General features: G+C 36.3%; 1 protein-coding gene across 2 annotated transcripts in view; it reads left to right on the top strand.

Moving 5' to 3' along the window:
- SCYL2 (SCY1 like pseudokinase 2) overlaps nt 1–11,783 on the top strand; it is a 34,230-nt gene extending 22,447 nt beyond the window's left edge. For both annotated transcript variants that reach the window (XM_036400674.2, XM_036400675.1), the window contains 8 exons: nt 243–356; nt 802–934; nt 2,692–2,810; nt 3,155–3,255; nt 3,806–3,872; nt 3,995–4,081; nt 5,186–5,305; nt 5,900–11,783. In XM_036400674.2, coding sequence (XP_036256567.1) covers nt 243–356; nt 802–934; nt 2,692–2,810; nt 3,155–3,255; nt 3,806–3,872; nt 3,995–4,081; nt 5,186–5,305; nt 5,900–6,550 — 1,392 coding nt within the window. In that variant the 3' untranslated portion in view covers nt 6,551–11,783. The remainder of the gene's footprint in view (nt 1–242; nt 357–801; nt 935–2,691; nt 2,811–3,154; nt 3,256–3,805; nt 3,873–3,994; nt 4,082–5,185; nt 5,306–5,899) is intronic.
- Nucleotides 11,784–13,571: the final 1,788 nt, after the last annotated feature.

The following is a 13,571-nucleotide window of genomic DNA, read 5'->3' on the forward strand; positions in this document are numbered from 1 at the left end:
AAGGCTCTTTTTTTATAAAATCCGTTTTTGAAGATTCTGTACACATGCCATGATGCTTTATTATTATAGCTATTTTTAGGTAAGTGTGATAGATTAAGGGCAGCTTAGTTGAACAGATTTCCTTAAGAGGAAAGCATAAGAAGACACTTCAAACTAACTGATATTGAGTTACATTAGTACTAATTTTATAATAAATGTGCATGTTTCTTTTTAAACTTGTGTGTTTTTGGGTTCTTTTTTAGGAGCTTTGCTTAAACATAATTCCCACGTTTGCCAATTTAATCGATTACCCATCAATGAAAAATTCATTAATTCCAAGAATTAAAAATGCATGTTTGCAAACTTCTTCTCTTGCTGTGAGTATCATAGTAACATTCTCTAGTGTTCAGAAAATATTGTAACCTTTAATTACTTTGGGTCTACCATGTTGCATCTTTAAAGAAAAGCCAACCATTGTGTTCTGATTTCTTACTGAATTTTTTTAAAAAACTTCTTAAAAGTGCAAAAGCATCATTTCTTTGCTCTAACAATTTTTTAAGTTGTTAACAACTTACCATGTTAGTAATAGTGTCAAAATCACTGAAGTGAGTTCCACAGTAATACACGTTGACAATGTTTGTCATGTAGAAAAGCTAAGTTTTTGTGAGCATAAAAACAAGTGTTTTTCTTTCATGATACAAAACCTTTTTTTAACTTGTCTTGAATTTTTCAGTACAAAGATTTTCTTACGAGTTTTGTAAATTTGTTTTGGGTTTTTTTCTATAAATAAAGACTTTGTTTAATTCTTATCATACTTCACAGGTCCGGGTAAACTCACTAGTGTGTTTGGGCAAGATCTTGGAATACTTGGATAAATGGTTTGTGCTTGATGATATTTTACCTTTTCTACAACAAATTCCATCAAAGGAACCTGCGGTGCTCATGGGAATTTTAGGTAACTAATACTTCCAACTTTCTCTTTTGTGTTTTGATACTGTAAACCCATGAGCTTTCTGTGTTACCATTGAACATGTTTACATAGTGTATCCCTAAAATGACTATTAAAAACTTTCTGGTTCTTGAGTATGTCCCTGTTCAGATACCTTATGTATGACATATATGACTAGTACATATATTTTCAGTCCTCAGGACCCGGTGCAGTTCTGAGTACTCACTGCAGTTCTTGGACTGCAACACTTACATGGACTAGGTGCTCCACAGAGTCAGAGGTGCTGTTTTCTTCAGAAGAATATATGAACTGTCATCTTTTAGATGCTGGAGCTTTTGAGATGTTACTGTTGCCTTCTTTTACCACTCTTGCATAGCAGATGCTGTAAATGATGGTGAACAAATCTGCTGTTCCTTACTGCAGGTTTTGTTAGACTCATTTTGTTGGATATTTAGGCACACAGTTGTGCCTATGGGCAGAAGTGGAACACAGTCTGAGTGAGGTCTCCCAAAATGACTAACAAAACTCGATGGTACTTCTGCGAGGGGAATACCTCACTCCCACTTGAGCTTTCCTACTGCCGCTTGGTGCTTGCCTTTCGCAGGGTGTGTGATTTTAGCAAATTGAATGGGCTTAAGGAATCCAGATGACCAGAGCCACTGCCAAGGAAGAGTTGTGACTCCTTGGCCAAGTCTGGAAGGCAGTGACTGTTTCCCCTCCTGACACCAAAGTGGTGTAGACCAGTTGTAACAGCTGAGCTGCACTGCCAGTAACCCTCATTAAACACTGTGCTCATGTGTGATGGCAGCATTATTTTTATTTGCTCAAAAGCAGCAAGAAGGCCTCTTGTCTGTACTGATCTAAAGCTGCCTGTTTCCCTTAACCCTTGCAGCTTCGACTTTTATTTGCTATCTAAGTATAAGAGACTCTATTTTTTGCTTTAGCTCTGTTAATTCTGAATTCTACTCAGATACAGTAAGTGAATCCTGGTTTGGAAATGATGGGCTGAAATCAGTTTTATATACTCAGGCTCTCCTTTCTTCCATAATCATAATACAATCCTTCACTGTCTTTGTCTTGGTGACAGCTCTGTTCTACTACCATAGCAATTGAGGAAAGCTGCTGTGTCTTTTATGCTAGTATGTTCAGTGTTTGCTACCAGAGCTGGACTATTTCAGCAGAGGATTCTTCCTGTCAGAAACACTCCAGAACATTTGGGCTTAACACTGGGTCTCTCATGCATGTCAGGATTCTTTTCCCAGTGAATTTGAAACAGATAAAGATTATGCATGAGTTCTGATACTATGTGTAACAGTCCAAAACTTATAGTTGACAGTTTTTGTAAAAAACCATCAGAGAGCAGGATGATAGTTAATCCTAGCTACTTGTAGTGAGCCAGGAGAGAGAGAACACACCCTTAGTTGATGCAGCTTGATTCCTCAGTGGCAGTGTGTCAGTTTGTGGCAAATCACTTGCACATTCAAAGATGTATATTCTCAAATAATTGGCCAGAGCAAGGCTTTCACTAATACCAGGTTTCATAGCTGCAAAGTGAGACTTTGGACATCTTGTTCTGAACTGTAGCAAAGCCTCTTGCAGTTTGTGTGGATCAGTTCTTAGCCTTTAAGTCTCTTGGCCACGTTTGTCCCTGCTTGCACACAAGCACAGTGCTTGCTCAATACATATATGAGTGTGCTACTTCGAGTTTGTTGACATTGTTTGCTAAACTTAACAATTTCTCTTATTTTGATGTGCTGTGTTAGGTATTTACAAATGTACATTTACTCACAAGAAGTTGGGAATTACCAAAGAACAGCTTGCAGGAAAAGTATTACCCCATCTGATTCCTCTTAGTATTGAGAACAATCTTAATCTCAATCAGGTAGGAACACAACTGTTTTGCATGCTTTTCCTTGACAATTATCAGAGGATAAATTTAAACTGTTGTCATAAAAAAATTCATTCATTACTGCATGTCTGTGTCTATTGTCTATTTCAATTTTTTTAGTGGCATGTATTTTTCCATGTTTCACTATGCACTCTGCTTGTAATTTGCTATCTAATGCACAAGAATGAAGGTGGAGTACAAATTATTTATCTTACATTGTGTAAGATGACTTTATCTTACATTGTGTATTGTAGGTTTATGAGGTATTACCTGCTAAGTTACACCTATCTGAATTCCATCACTGCAAAATCCAAACTTCTTATCTATTTTTTTTCCAGTTCAATTCTTTTATTTGTGTTATAAGAGATATGCTCAATAGATTGGAAGCAGAACATAAAACAAAACTTGAGCAACTTCATGTCATGCAGGAGCAACAGAAGTAAGTGTTAATATTTTGTGTTGGAGAAGTAGTCATTTTTTGGCAAATGTTAGAGAACTCTAGCCATAGCAATAAAAAAATCAGGTAATTCCAAGTTCAGTAGTTGAGAATTATCTCAAATAAGCACAGTTGGCAGAAGATCCACTTCTATGTGCTAAGCTGCTTTCCTGTACTTGCTGAGAAATAAACCATATCAGAGAAACATAAACATTGCAGCCTTTTAGAAGGCTGTGATATTTTGAAGTACTTGGTGCTATTTTATGGAGCCTGATATGAAGTGAGATTTCTGAGACAAAATAATTTGTGATATCTGAAGTCTGAGTCACCCTGCTCAAAGGGAGAAATGAAGACCAGGGGAGGTTATTAGGAGATGTTTACTACTTCTCAAAGGAACATTTGCCAGTCTCCTGAAGGCATTATATAAAAGTGGTTGCTCTCAGTGCAATTGTTTGGTATTATTTAAATGCAGAAGAATGATCTGCATTGTTAGATTAATGTTGTGGCTGTGATTGCAAAGTTGTCTTGTTGTAATATACTCTGCACTGTGTAGATCCTTGGACATTGCCAACCAAATGAGTGGGGGTGAAGAGGCAAGATCTAGTGGTACAGGCAATCAGGTAAGTAATAGTATGTAACTTAGACATAGAACATTGAAATTTAAAATCACTTAGTTGATATTTACATAGCCTTAAATTGCAGTATTTCAAATAATGAAGCTTTTTTCTTGGAACTTTAACAGATTGACAAGGTATTTAATAATGGAGCTGACCTTCTGACTAGTGGATCTGATAGTAAAGAGAATGAGATATCATCAATACAGAGAAAGGTGTGCTTTGCTTTTTTTTTTTTTTTGTAATTCTTTTTTTTTCCATCTGTCTAATCCAAAGCTGATAGGGTTGCAGAAAAAGAGTGTGTAAATAGGTACAATATTTAAAGCTTTAGTTGAAAAACTAACTGGTTTATATAGTCACATGAGAAGGTCCATGAAAAACGTTCAGATCATATCCTTCAGTTTTCATGTAAGCCTTTCCTTGAAAATATGTTTGTATGAAGCAGGCAGCAATTAGGATTATAAATTTGGGGTCATTTTCTTTCTCCTTAATTATAGATTTAAATTAAACTGAAACTTCACCACTGGATATAGGTACGAAGAGTAAAGGGAAGAGCAGAGTTAGACTCTATGACTAATTGAAAAATGACAAAGAGAAATGAAGATAAAATGTAGAATTTTAAGTAGTAATAGAGACTAAATTTTACTGTACCTTTCAAAGTTAAGTGAAAACAGTCAATATGTGGTTAAATACAAGAAGTAAAGGAAAAACATAGCATAACATAAAATATAAGCAGTAATACTTAAGCTTTAAGTATTGTAAAATTCTTTTTGTACTAATTATGGAAATGCTGCCCAGAATCTATGTTTTATCATTTTTCTTTTTAGTTCTCTGAATCCTTGCATTAATTTTAAAGTAAGGGGGAATGATATAATTATTTCATCCTTCATTATTAACAGAAGTGGAGTTAAAATCCTCAAAATACTCGAGCAGTTTTAAAATGAAATTCCCTTCAACTCCACAGTCAATTGAATTTCTAGATCAAGTTAGTAACCATATAAAAACAAAAACTGTGAAGAACACTTTTTCTTTTCCAATATTAAGGAAACAAAGCTAAATTGGTTTTGCTGATGTCTCTCTTATTTGAGATCTGCCCAAATTTCTCATTATGCTGCTCTTAATATTATATTTATTTGCTTGAAGTACTTTCTAGTGATATGGTAAATATTATAGTAGATTTCACTTACTGCCTTTCTCTTTTGTGTAAATAATTATATTTACCACATATTATTGAAACAACAGTGCTAGTATGAAATAAAAATATGAGTGTTAGAATAACCATTTTGTACAACATACTACCAGTACTTTCTCTTTTAAAGGCCTCACTTACACTGGAAGAGAAGCAAAAGTTAGCTAAAGAACAAGAACAGGCACAGAAACTGAAAAGCCAGCAACCTCTTAAGCCCCAAGCAACTACAGTGACACCTCCAGTGAAGCAGGTGAGAGAGAACAAACAACTGCACTGTTTCCATTGGAGCTCTGATGCTTTTTCAAGGGCTGTGTGCATTTAGCATATTTTTCCTTCTGTGAGTCACTTTTTTTTTCTCCAGTGATACAACAGCACAGCTGAGAAAAGCTAAATTAAATTTTCATGTGCCTTCCATTTGCATAATTAGCAATATTCCCACTTTTTAAATTGCTAGAGTTTCCAAGGGTGTCATTATTATCAGAAGGTCATGGTACTAGATAAGAAAAAAGGATATACTAAGAAAGGTTTTTTCTCTGAAGAGTTTCTTAAGGAAATATATATAAGATTTGGGGATAGGAATGAGGCATTTAAGCAAACAATCACAGTAGTGCTGTGTGTGGAGTCTTAGATGTCAAATTAAAGCTGCATAACAATTAGTTCTAAGTAGCAAAGAACACAAATAATGTAATTTCTCTTGTGTATTATTACATTTCATGCACAATTCCTTGCAGTGAATTCTAATTTCTGAAAAATTAATACCAGGTCTGCAGAGGTAACAATAAAATACTGTTGCCAGAGTGTCTCTACAGGGAAAACATTTAACTGCATTTTATGTATTTTGCAGACAAAAGACTTGACAGATACCTTGATAGATAATATGGCATCTTTGACCAGCCGTCCTATCAACCAAGCTCAAGTTGCATCTTCAAACAGCTTCTCTTCTGTTCCCTCTATGGGTGTTGGCATGGGATTTTCATCACCCATTGACAACGCAAAGAGAAATATGACAAATGGACTAAACACAAATATGGGATTTCAGACTGCTGGATTCACCATGGGAGCAGGTCTCACCACTCAGAATTTCTTCAGTGGTCCAAGTGCAACAGGAGCAACCAAGATGAACATGGTACCACCTGCCAATATGCCAAATTACAGTCCTATGAATGCTGCATCTGCAATTTCTCCACTGACACAACAAAACAGACCCCCAGATATGTCTGCTTTAGATAATCTTTTTGGTCCTCAAAAACCCAAAGTTAGCATGAAGCAGTTGGCTCAACAGAAATCAAGCCAGTGGGTCAATCAGTTTGTGCCACCTTCAGGGTCCCCGAATGCGAGCAATACAGCCTTGGGACCTCAGATGAACATGCTAGCACAGCCAGGCTTTGGCATACAGGGTAATCCTTTCTTTTCTCCTCAGAACTTTGCACAGCCAGCAAACACAATGACAAACAGCAGCTCAGCTAGCAATGACTTAAAAGATCTTTTTGGGTAAAGTGTTTTGTTTTCTTCCTTCAAAGATTGGTGAAATTTGGATCATGGGTAAGCTGATTAACATCTTGGTTTTATTAATAAAAGCATGACTTTGGGAAACTTTCAAGCCAGCAAAGTAAAGACTTCTGGGCAGGAAAAAAGGCTGATGTTTCATTCGCCTGGTACTGCAGTGGAATTGTGTGAGTGCAAAGTCATCTTACATGCTAAAGATTTCCTGTCTCTTTACCAACATGAGAGTGCTGAAGGTAGGATGCGTATATTCATCTGAAAAAAAAGTATATTGAAATTATTCAGAGCTGAACTCAGTCAAGTCAATGAAATTCCCTACAAAATTTTACGTTCAGCAAAAATGCTTATGGGGTATAATGCTGCTATTGGATGCAAACCTGGAGAATTACTCATGTTGCCTGAATTTGTCACAAGCTGTCATTTTGTCCTATGACAGTTTGCAAAAAGAAAATTTTTATGCTGACCTAAAAATTTTGATAGCCAAATTATACAGAGAGCACTCTAACCCATAACTAAGGGCGAGACTAAGAAGGGAGCGTATTTTGACTTTCTTCTCTTATGTAAGCTAATGTAATGAATGTGGTAGTAAGATCTAACAAGATTCATCAGGCATAAGAAGTTGTTCTAAAATTTGGTTCAAGTTTGGGACAGAGGAAGAACACTGCTTCAAAGGTCATGCTGGTTTACAAGCTCTTCTATAATGCCACATCCTTGTTACAAGCCCCATAGCAAAAGCAACATACCACTTAAGCAGGATTTTAAAATACGTGTGGTGATTTCATCACATTTACTGTATATTCCATTGTTTTGGCTAGTATGATGCTGCTTCTAACTGATGTGAAAAAAAACCCTGTAGTTATGAAACCTCAAAAAATGAATGTAAATGTGAAATTCATGTTGACTGCCCCAACTGTGTAACTAAACACACGTTACGTAGTTACACAGAAATATCTTGAATTAATTAATAATTTTTGGCTCAATTGAGACAATGAAAAAGGATCACCTTATACAATTTGCACAGGGTTTTATGAAAAAGCAGACTGCCATAAATTGCCTTGACTAAGAGTGAACTACTTCATTTTACTTTCGGTTTAAATCAAGTCCTTATGAAGGATAGATTGACATGAAGTGATTTCTCAAATACGGATTTGTAAGCTCTAGAGTGTATGATAAATACACAGGTATTTCAGATCCTTTTTATTGTATTATGCTAAATTCAATAAAGGTCTCCAGAAATCCAAATAGTAGTTTCTTCTACTTCCAGAAGGTGTATGTTCAGCTTGCCCATGGTGGAATCTCTGCTCTGTCAGATACTACTGTTGAGTTTTAACGTCTTTTTCCCTAAGAATTTCAAGTGCTTTCTTACCTAGTATTTTGAAGACTATAAATGGTTATTTTGAGAAGGAAAGAACTAGTTACCTTTTTTATGGAAAGCCTACTTGCTTTATTTTTCAAAGCCTTTCACTGAAGAAACTCTTCTTTCATTTGCTGCTTAAGAAACCAAAGGGCCTTATGCTGTAAATATGACTTGTATTTTGTTATACTTCCACAGTTCTAAGCCGTGATAGCATTAAGCATATTTCTTAAAGAATTCTTTGTGTATAATTGCTGCTGCGTTAGTCCTATCATTTTAAAATACCTGGGACCAATAAATTTGTGGTCTGGAAAACAATACCTAATACATTGTGATGCTTATGTGCTCTTAATATTCATGGTAAGCATTGTAGCTTATGTTAAAATATCCATGTAAATTGAAGTACAATACTAGAACTGTTGAACTATTTAAATTCATTTACAGTTGCTGGCACTCTATACTCTCAATCACACTCATGTCTTCTTTTATGTCAACCCTTCGAAGCTGTGTTTTGTTAGGGTAACCTAAGGCAAGTCTTTGAAGAATTACTTGAATCTGTATTCCTCTAAATTATTAGGAAAATAAGTTTATGTTAAAAACATCTCATAGGACTCTAAAATGTATTAAATTAATACATCTATGGCAAAGGCAGTCTTAAAAGTCAGTGTCCTGATGTCTCTGGACTGGGAGCTTCTCAGAACTGGATTTAGTTTAGCCTATTGCAGGGAAAGTAGAAAAAAAATGATCTGATTTCATTTACTAGACCTCTTAAACTGTGTGGTTTGGGGTATGTGCTTTTGTCATGGGCTATACCAGAACATACACTGTTTTGTAAGAACAAAGTAAAAATAAATCCTACAGGTTCAAATTAAAATAAGCTCTTTTTTGAAGTGGTAATGCAATGGAATAAGGTCTTTATCTGACTCAAGCAATAGGCCTTTTTTCATTTATATGTGAGAGCATAACTTTGATTTCTCTTGTTTGCTGCAATTTTCAGAATGCCCAGACTGGAAGAACAACAAAGAAAACTGGAAAGGGTGCTTACAAAAGCTCTAACAAAATTTTCCAGTTATTTAATTTTTTTTTCTAAACTCAATGCAACAAAAGCAGCGAGTCCAATCCCTTTTCCACATAGATGCTTCTTGCTTAGTATGTCAGGAAACTCAGTGTTTGAAGTTCTCAAATGATTTCTTCTTAACTTAAAGGAAAGAGCACTTTGCAAGAGGTAAGTCACCATGGCCACATGCCACTTGGCTCCTTCTACAATAGTTTTTCTTTAGGAATCTTTGGCCAACTGATCTCTCCCCTTAGACGTCGTTGTTCTGAGGCCCTGCAAGAGGCTGGAAGACTTGTTTTGTGGCCAGAGTGAGTTGTTTGAGAGCAGCAGTTGTGCTTCACATCCAAGTTGGTTTTTGGGAAAGACAAAGGGAAGGGACAATGTTACAAAATGTGGGTGTTCCAGGAGCCTCCTGTGGCTGAACTTGGATGGAAAGCAGTGCTACATCTAGCTTGGCCTGAAGCAGAGGGGGTCTGTCTACTCCTCATGCAAAGTAAAGTGGAGAACACAGGTTTGGAATTGGTACGTGGTTAAGAAACTACAAATGCTGTTAATGAAATAGTAACCTGGTAATAAGTTATTCTTTACAATGCCTTGAGGAAGACAAGGCACTAAATTACACTGAAGTTCTGCCCTTCATATTCAACTTAATTTAAAGGAAAAATGTGAAAGCCTGTCAGGTTGTATCATGACAGCAGCCACTGTGCACCCACTTGGCTCACCCACTGTCAGCATGTCTTCATTCTACTGTGGAAATGAGGACAGAGTCTGGGCTGAAATGCCCAGCCCATCTAGTTTACATCGATTTGTAAAGGGAAGGGCATAAGTTCCTATTCTTGAAGTGATTCATCTATATTTTGTTTTCTAAAAAGGAGAAGCTAAGTGAAAATAGCTGCACATCTTACATCAGTTGTGCTTTTCCTGCTCTGGTGTATGCTGAATGAACATGACTGCACCACGACAGCAGTGTTTTCCATATTAGAGCTCTTGGTTCCATTTGGGTTTAAGTATTAATGTGTCTGAAGCATCCTCTCAAAACTCAGTCACAGAAAACGAACTAATCCTGCTAGAGGAAAGGATTGTAATAAGAAGCTTGAAAAACCTTCTCTACTTGGGCTAATGGAGAACCTTAAGACTACTGAGTTTCAGATTAGCTTAGAAGCCCCTAGTTCTGACTCTTGAGAGAAACCAGGAATGAAATGGCACGGGTGTCACTGGGGGAGGGAACTGCTTCTGTTCCTTTTCATCACACAAATGGTGTGACTAAGGCACGGAACAGCCCTTGGAACTTGCTTATGCAGGAGGGCAGCAGTACCAGTGGAGGCTTTTGAAAGGTAAAGGAGTTAACAATTATTTGGGAGATGGGGGAGAGAAATTCTACTGGGAGGATGCTAGTTTGTTTTAATGAAGATACTATGTTCTCCTCACTGTGAATAAGAAATGTTGTGGGGAAGTTGTGGCCTTACACAGGTGTTAAGTACCCCAGGTAAAAGGCTGAATTTTTGGATGTGTAGGTGCACAACATTTCAAGCCTTATTCTTTAAAACTTTCCTTTCTGTTTCATCTTTTTAGCAACAACTGGTTCACATTTATGTGGAACCCTAACAAATACCCTGATTGCCTTTTAAAGTAAGAAAAATGTATGTTGACTTTTGTATTATGACCTCTGTTGTAATGTTATCTGTGTCTGTAGATAGATAAGTGTGATTATATTCTAGATTATAGGATTTTTGGATTTTTCAGTTCAACTGCACCAAAAAAACCAGATTAAATGAGAAGTTAGGTTTGAATCAAATTCCATAAAGCTTCCATACAGGCTAAGAATTCTATGATACTTGTGTTATCTATTATTAATAATACATGCTTACTCTGCCTACATCTGTGTGACTTGAGCAGAAAAGGAAAGTTTTTTAAACATAAGTTTATGAACACTGGATCTTGCATTACTAGATTTTGCATTGCAATGAAGTTTTTGGACTTTGGAGTGACCTTTGCTTATTGATTAGGGTTTTTTTATTGGGGTTGGGTGGGATATTGGTGATTAGTGCCATTTCCAATGAAAGAAGGGAGGGGAAGTACAGAAAAAAATAACCCTGCTGCATATGTAATCCTTCTTTTTCTTTGTTAAGAGATATGCTGCATTTTATATACTCATTGTGAACTTTTCCTTTGGAAAGCTGTGAGGAAATCTGTCTGGAGAACTTCAGATGAGTGAGCTGATTTTCAGTTGAGGTTCTGCCTTGTACATTACCTTCAATTAAGTTTTGACTGCTTTGCAAGAAAATGACACAAGGCAGTAAAACCTTGGATTCATACACCAAATCCTCTTGCCTTTCAGGCCTCACCCTTGTATCAACATAACAAATAAGCCCTGAAGTTGTATTGTCTTCAAGTTCTCTGGAACAGGTCTAACTGCTGTACAGATTTCTGAGATGAAGCTGTAAATCAAAATGTGTTATAGTGAACTCAGGCCTTGTGCAAAATATTTAATACTTGTTTATTTGTCTAATTGTACAGTCTCTGTACTAGTGGCAGTTTTATGTTCTGATTGTAAAACATTAAAATTCTCATGGGATTTATAGTGATGTTGTTGTTGTGTCAGCCGTGATTCATAAATAGAACTGTCATAGCATGGCATTAGTGTATATCTGATTTATTGGACAGCTCTTCAAAACCAAAATTATTCTTGTATCAACTTTTAGATCAGTTACTTTAAAGCTATGTAAAAGGTACAGTGACAGTTTTGAGAAATACACATCACTTTGTACTCTGAATTAGGTTGCCTATGGAAATAAATGAATTTTCATATTTTCACGTTGGAAGATATTTTTATTGATAATTTTCATTAAATTAACTAACAGTAACTTCTACAGGACACTTTTCCCCTGTACATTTTGTTTGAAATACAAACAAAATATACTTCCCATGTACTTCTGAGTTCTATCCCATGTACTTCTGAGTTCACTTCTTAGAGATTGTGGTCCAGACATTTGTCAAATGTCATCACATATTGTCTTCATGCAGTGAATTAAAGTTCTGGGGGAAAATTACCACACTAGATGCCTCTAAAATTAGCATTTACTTTTTCTGATGACACATAGTGATCTCAATTTGGATTTTCACAGCTCATTGACCCATAAACCAGCCCTTTCTCTAAACCAGAGTTTCAATATACACTGCTCTGGCAGGTTAGAGTTTGCCAGCACTCTGAAGAAATGTAGTTTTCAGCCTTTTGTACGGTATAAATTGTTAAAGTACAAGACATCTGATGTCTGATCTGCTTAGAGATGGTGTGGGAGAAGAGAGTGAAAGAACAAAAAGATAGATGAGGTGAAAATGGAAAGGTAAGTATCAGCTGGCTTCAGTTCTCTCTTTGATTTCACTTGCTGAGGATGAGAGCAGCCCCTTTCCTTCCACAGCTGTCTCCATCAAGTGAGCACAGTCCTGTCATATGCCAGCTCCCTGCTGAGAAAATGCCTGCCTTAAATTGCTCAGCTAATCAGAGTCCTGATCTGACTGGCATGTCCTTCACCCTGGAAATGTTCTCTTTGTCTCTCCAGTTCTGGATATTGGTAGGATCCATAACTCCTACCTGTTTCTTAAGCTAGAAGGTTTCAAGTGCTGAAATCCACATGTTCTGGGTTGGTTTGTTGTGGAGTAGAGTTGACATTTTTATAAACTCTTTCATCAATCCAGATAGCCTAAATCTTCAAACAGGGAAGCTGGAGATATTTGCAGTTGGTTTTTCGTCGCCTGGAATTCTTTGATATTGGCAATGAAATTGTCTGTATTTCATCAGATATTTCACTTAAATATCTCTAGTCCAACCTTTGGATTTGTCATACACTAGAACTTCAATTAATCTTTTTTTATATCGGCCTTTGTAGAGATGTGTTACCAGCTGGAGACCACTGCAGTTGCTCAGAGGACTGGAAAATGGTTCATAAGGTAACAAGGTGGATTCTGATTCCCTGTGCCAAGCTGACAAAGCAGGAATTCAGTTTATACTCGTATCCTTGCACAAACCCAAAAGTACCTCAATAAATACTAGTTATTCAGGCTCTGAAATAATTTACTAAGTATTCTAGACATAAAATTTAAACTCTAGGCTTTTTTTAAAAAGTCTTTTTTTTTCCCTCTGTATGAAATTTGTCTATGAACTGTACTATTATGGATCTATTGCAGTTTCTTCCTGCAAATTAAGGCTGTTCTGGGTGTGTAATGATTGGAAACTCAGAAATAGGTAGAAGTTTAATGGCCTACCTACATTTATATACCAATTTTTTAAAGGAGTTTTTTTCATCGTTTCGCTTGTGCCTTAATTATTATTTGGCCTTTTATGATGGAATTTCTTAAAATGCTTCACCTTTTGCAAAACATCAAAAGACTAGGTTTTACATTCTCCTGCAATAATTAGTCAAATAATCAAAGAAGAACCTCCATTTGTAACTACATCAATGAAAACATTGCTATCTTTTACCTGGGAAGCAAGGGGTTTGGGAGCTGAAGTTATAACACAGGCAGCCTTTGTTCATGTCAGTCTGATTCTGCTTGATGCAACCTAGTACTTGTAAGAGTAAATAAAATCAAAACCTCGTAGAG

The sequence above is a fragment of the Molothrus ater genome, chromosome 5, assembly GCF_012460135.2.
Source record: "Molothrus ater isolate BHLD 08-10-18 breed brown headed cowbird chromosome 5, BPBGC_Mater_1.1, whole genome shotgun sequence".
NCBI lineage: Eukaryota > Metazoa > Chordata > Aves > Passeriformes > Icteridae > Molothrus > Molothrus ater.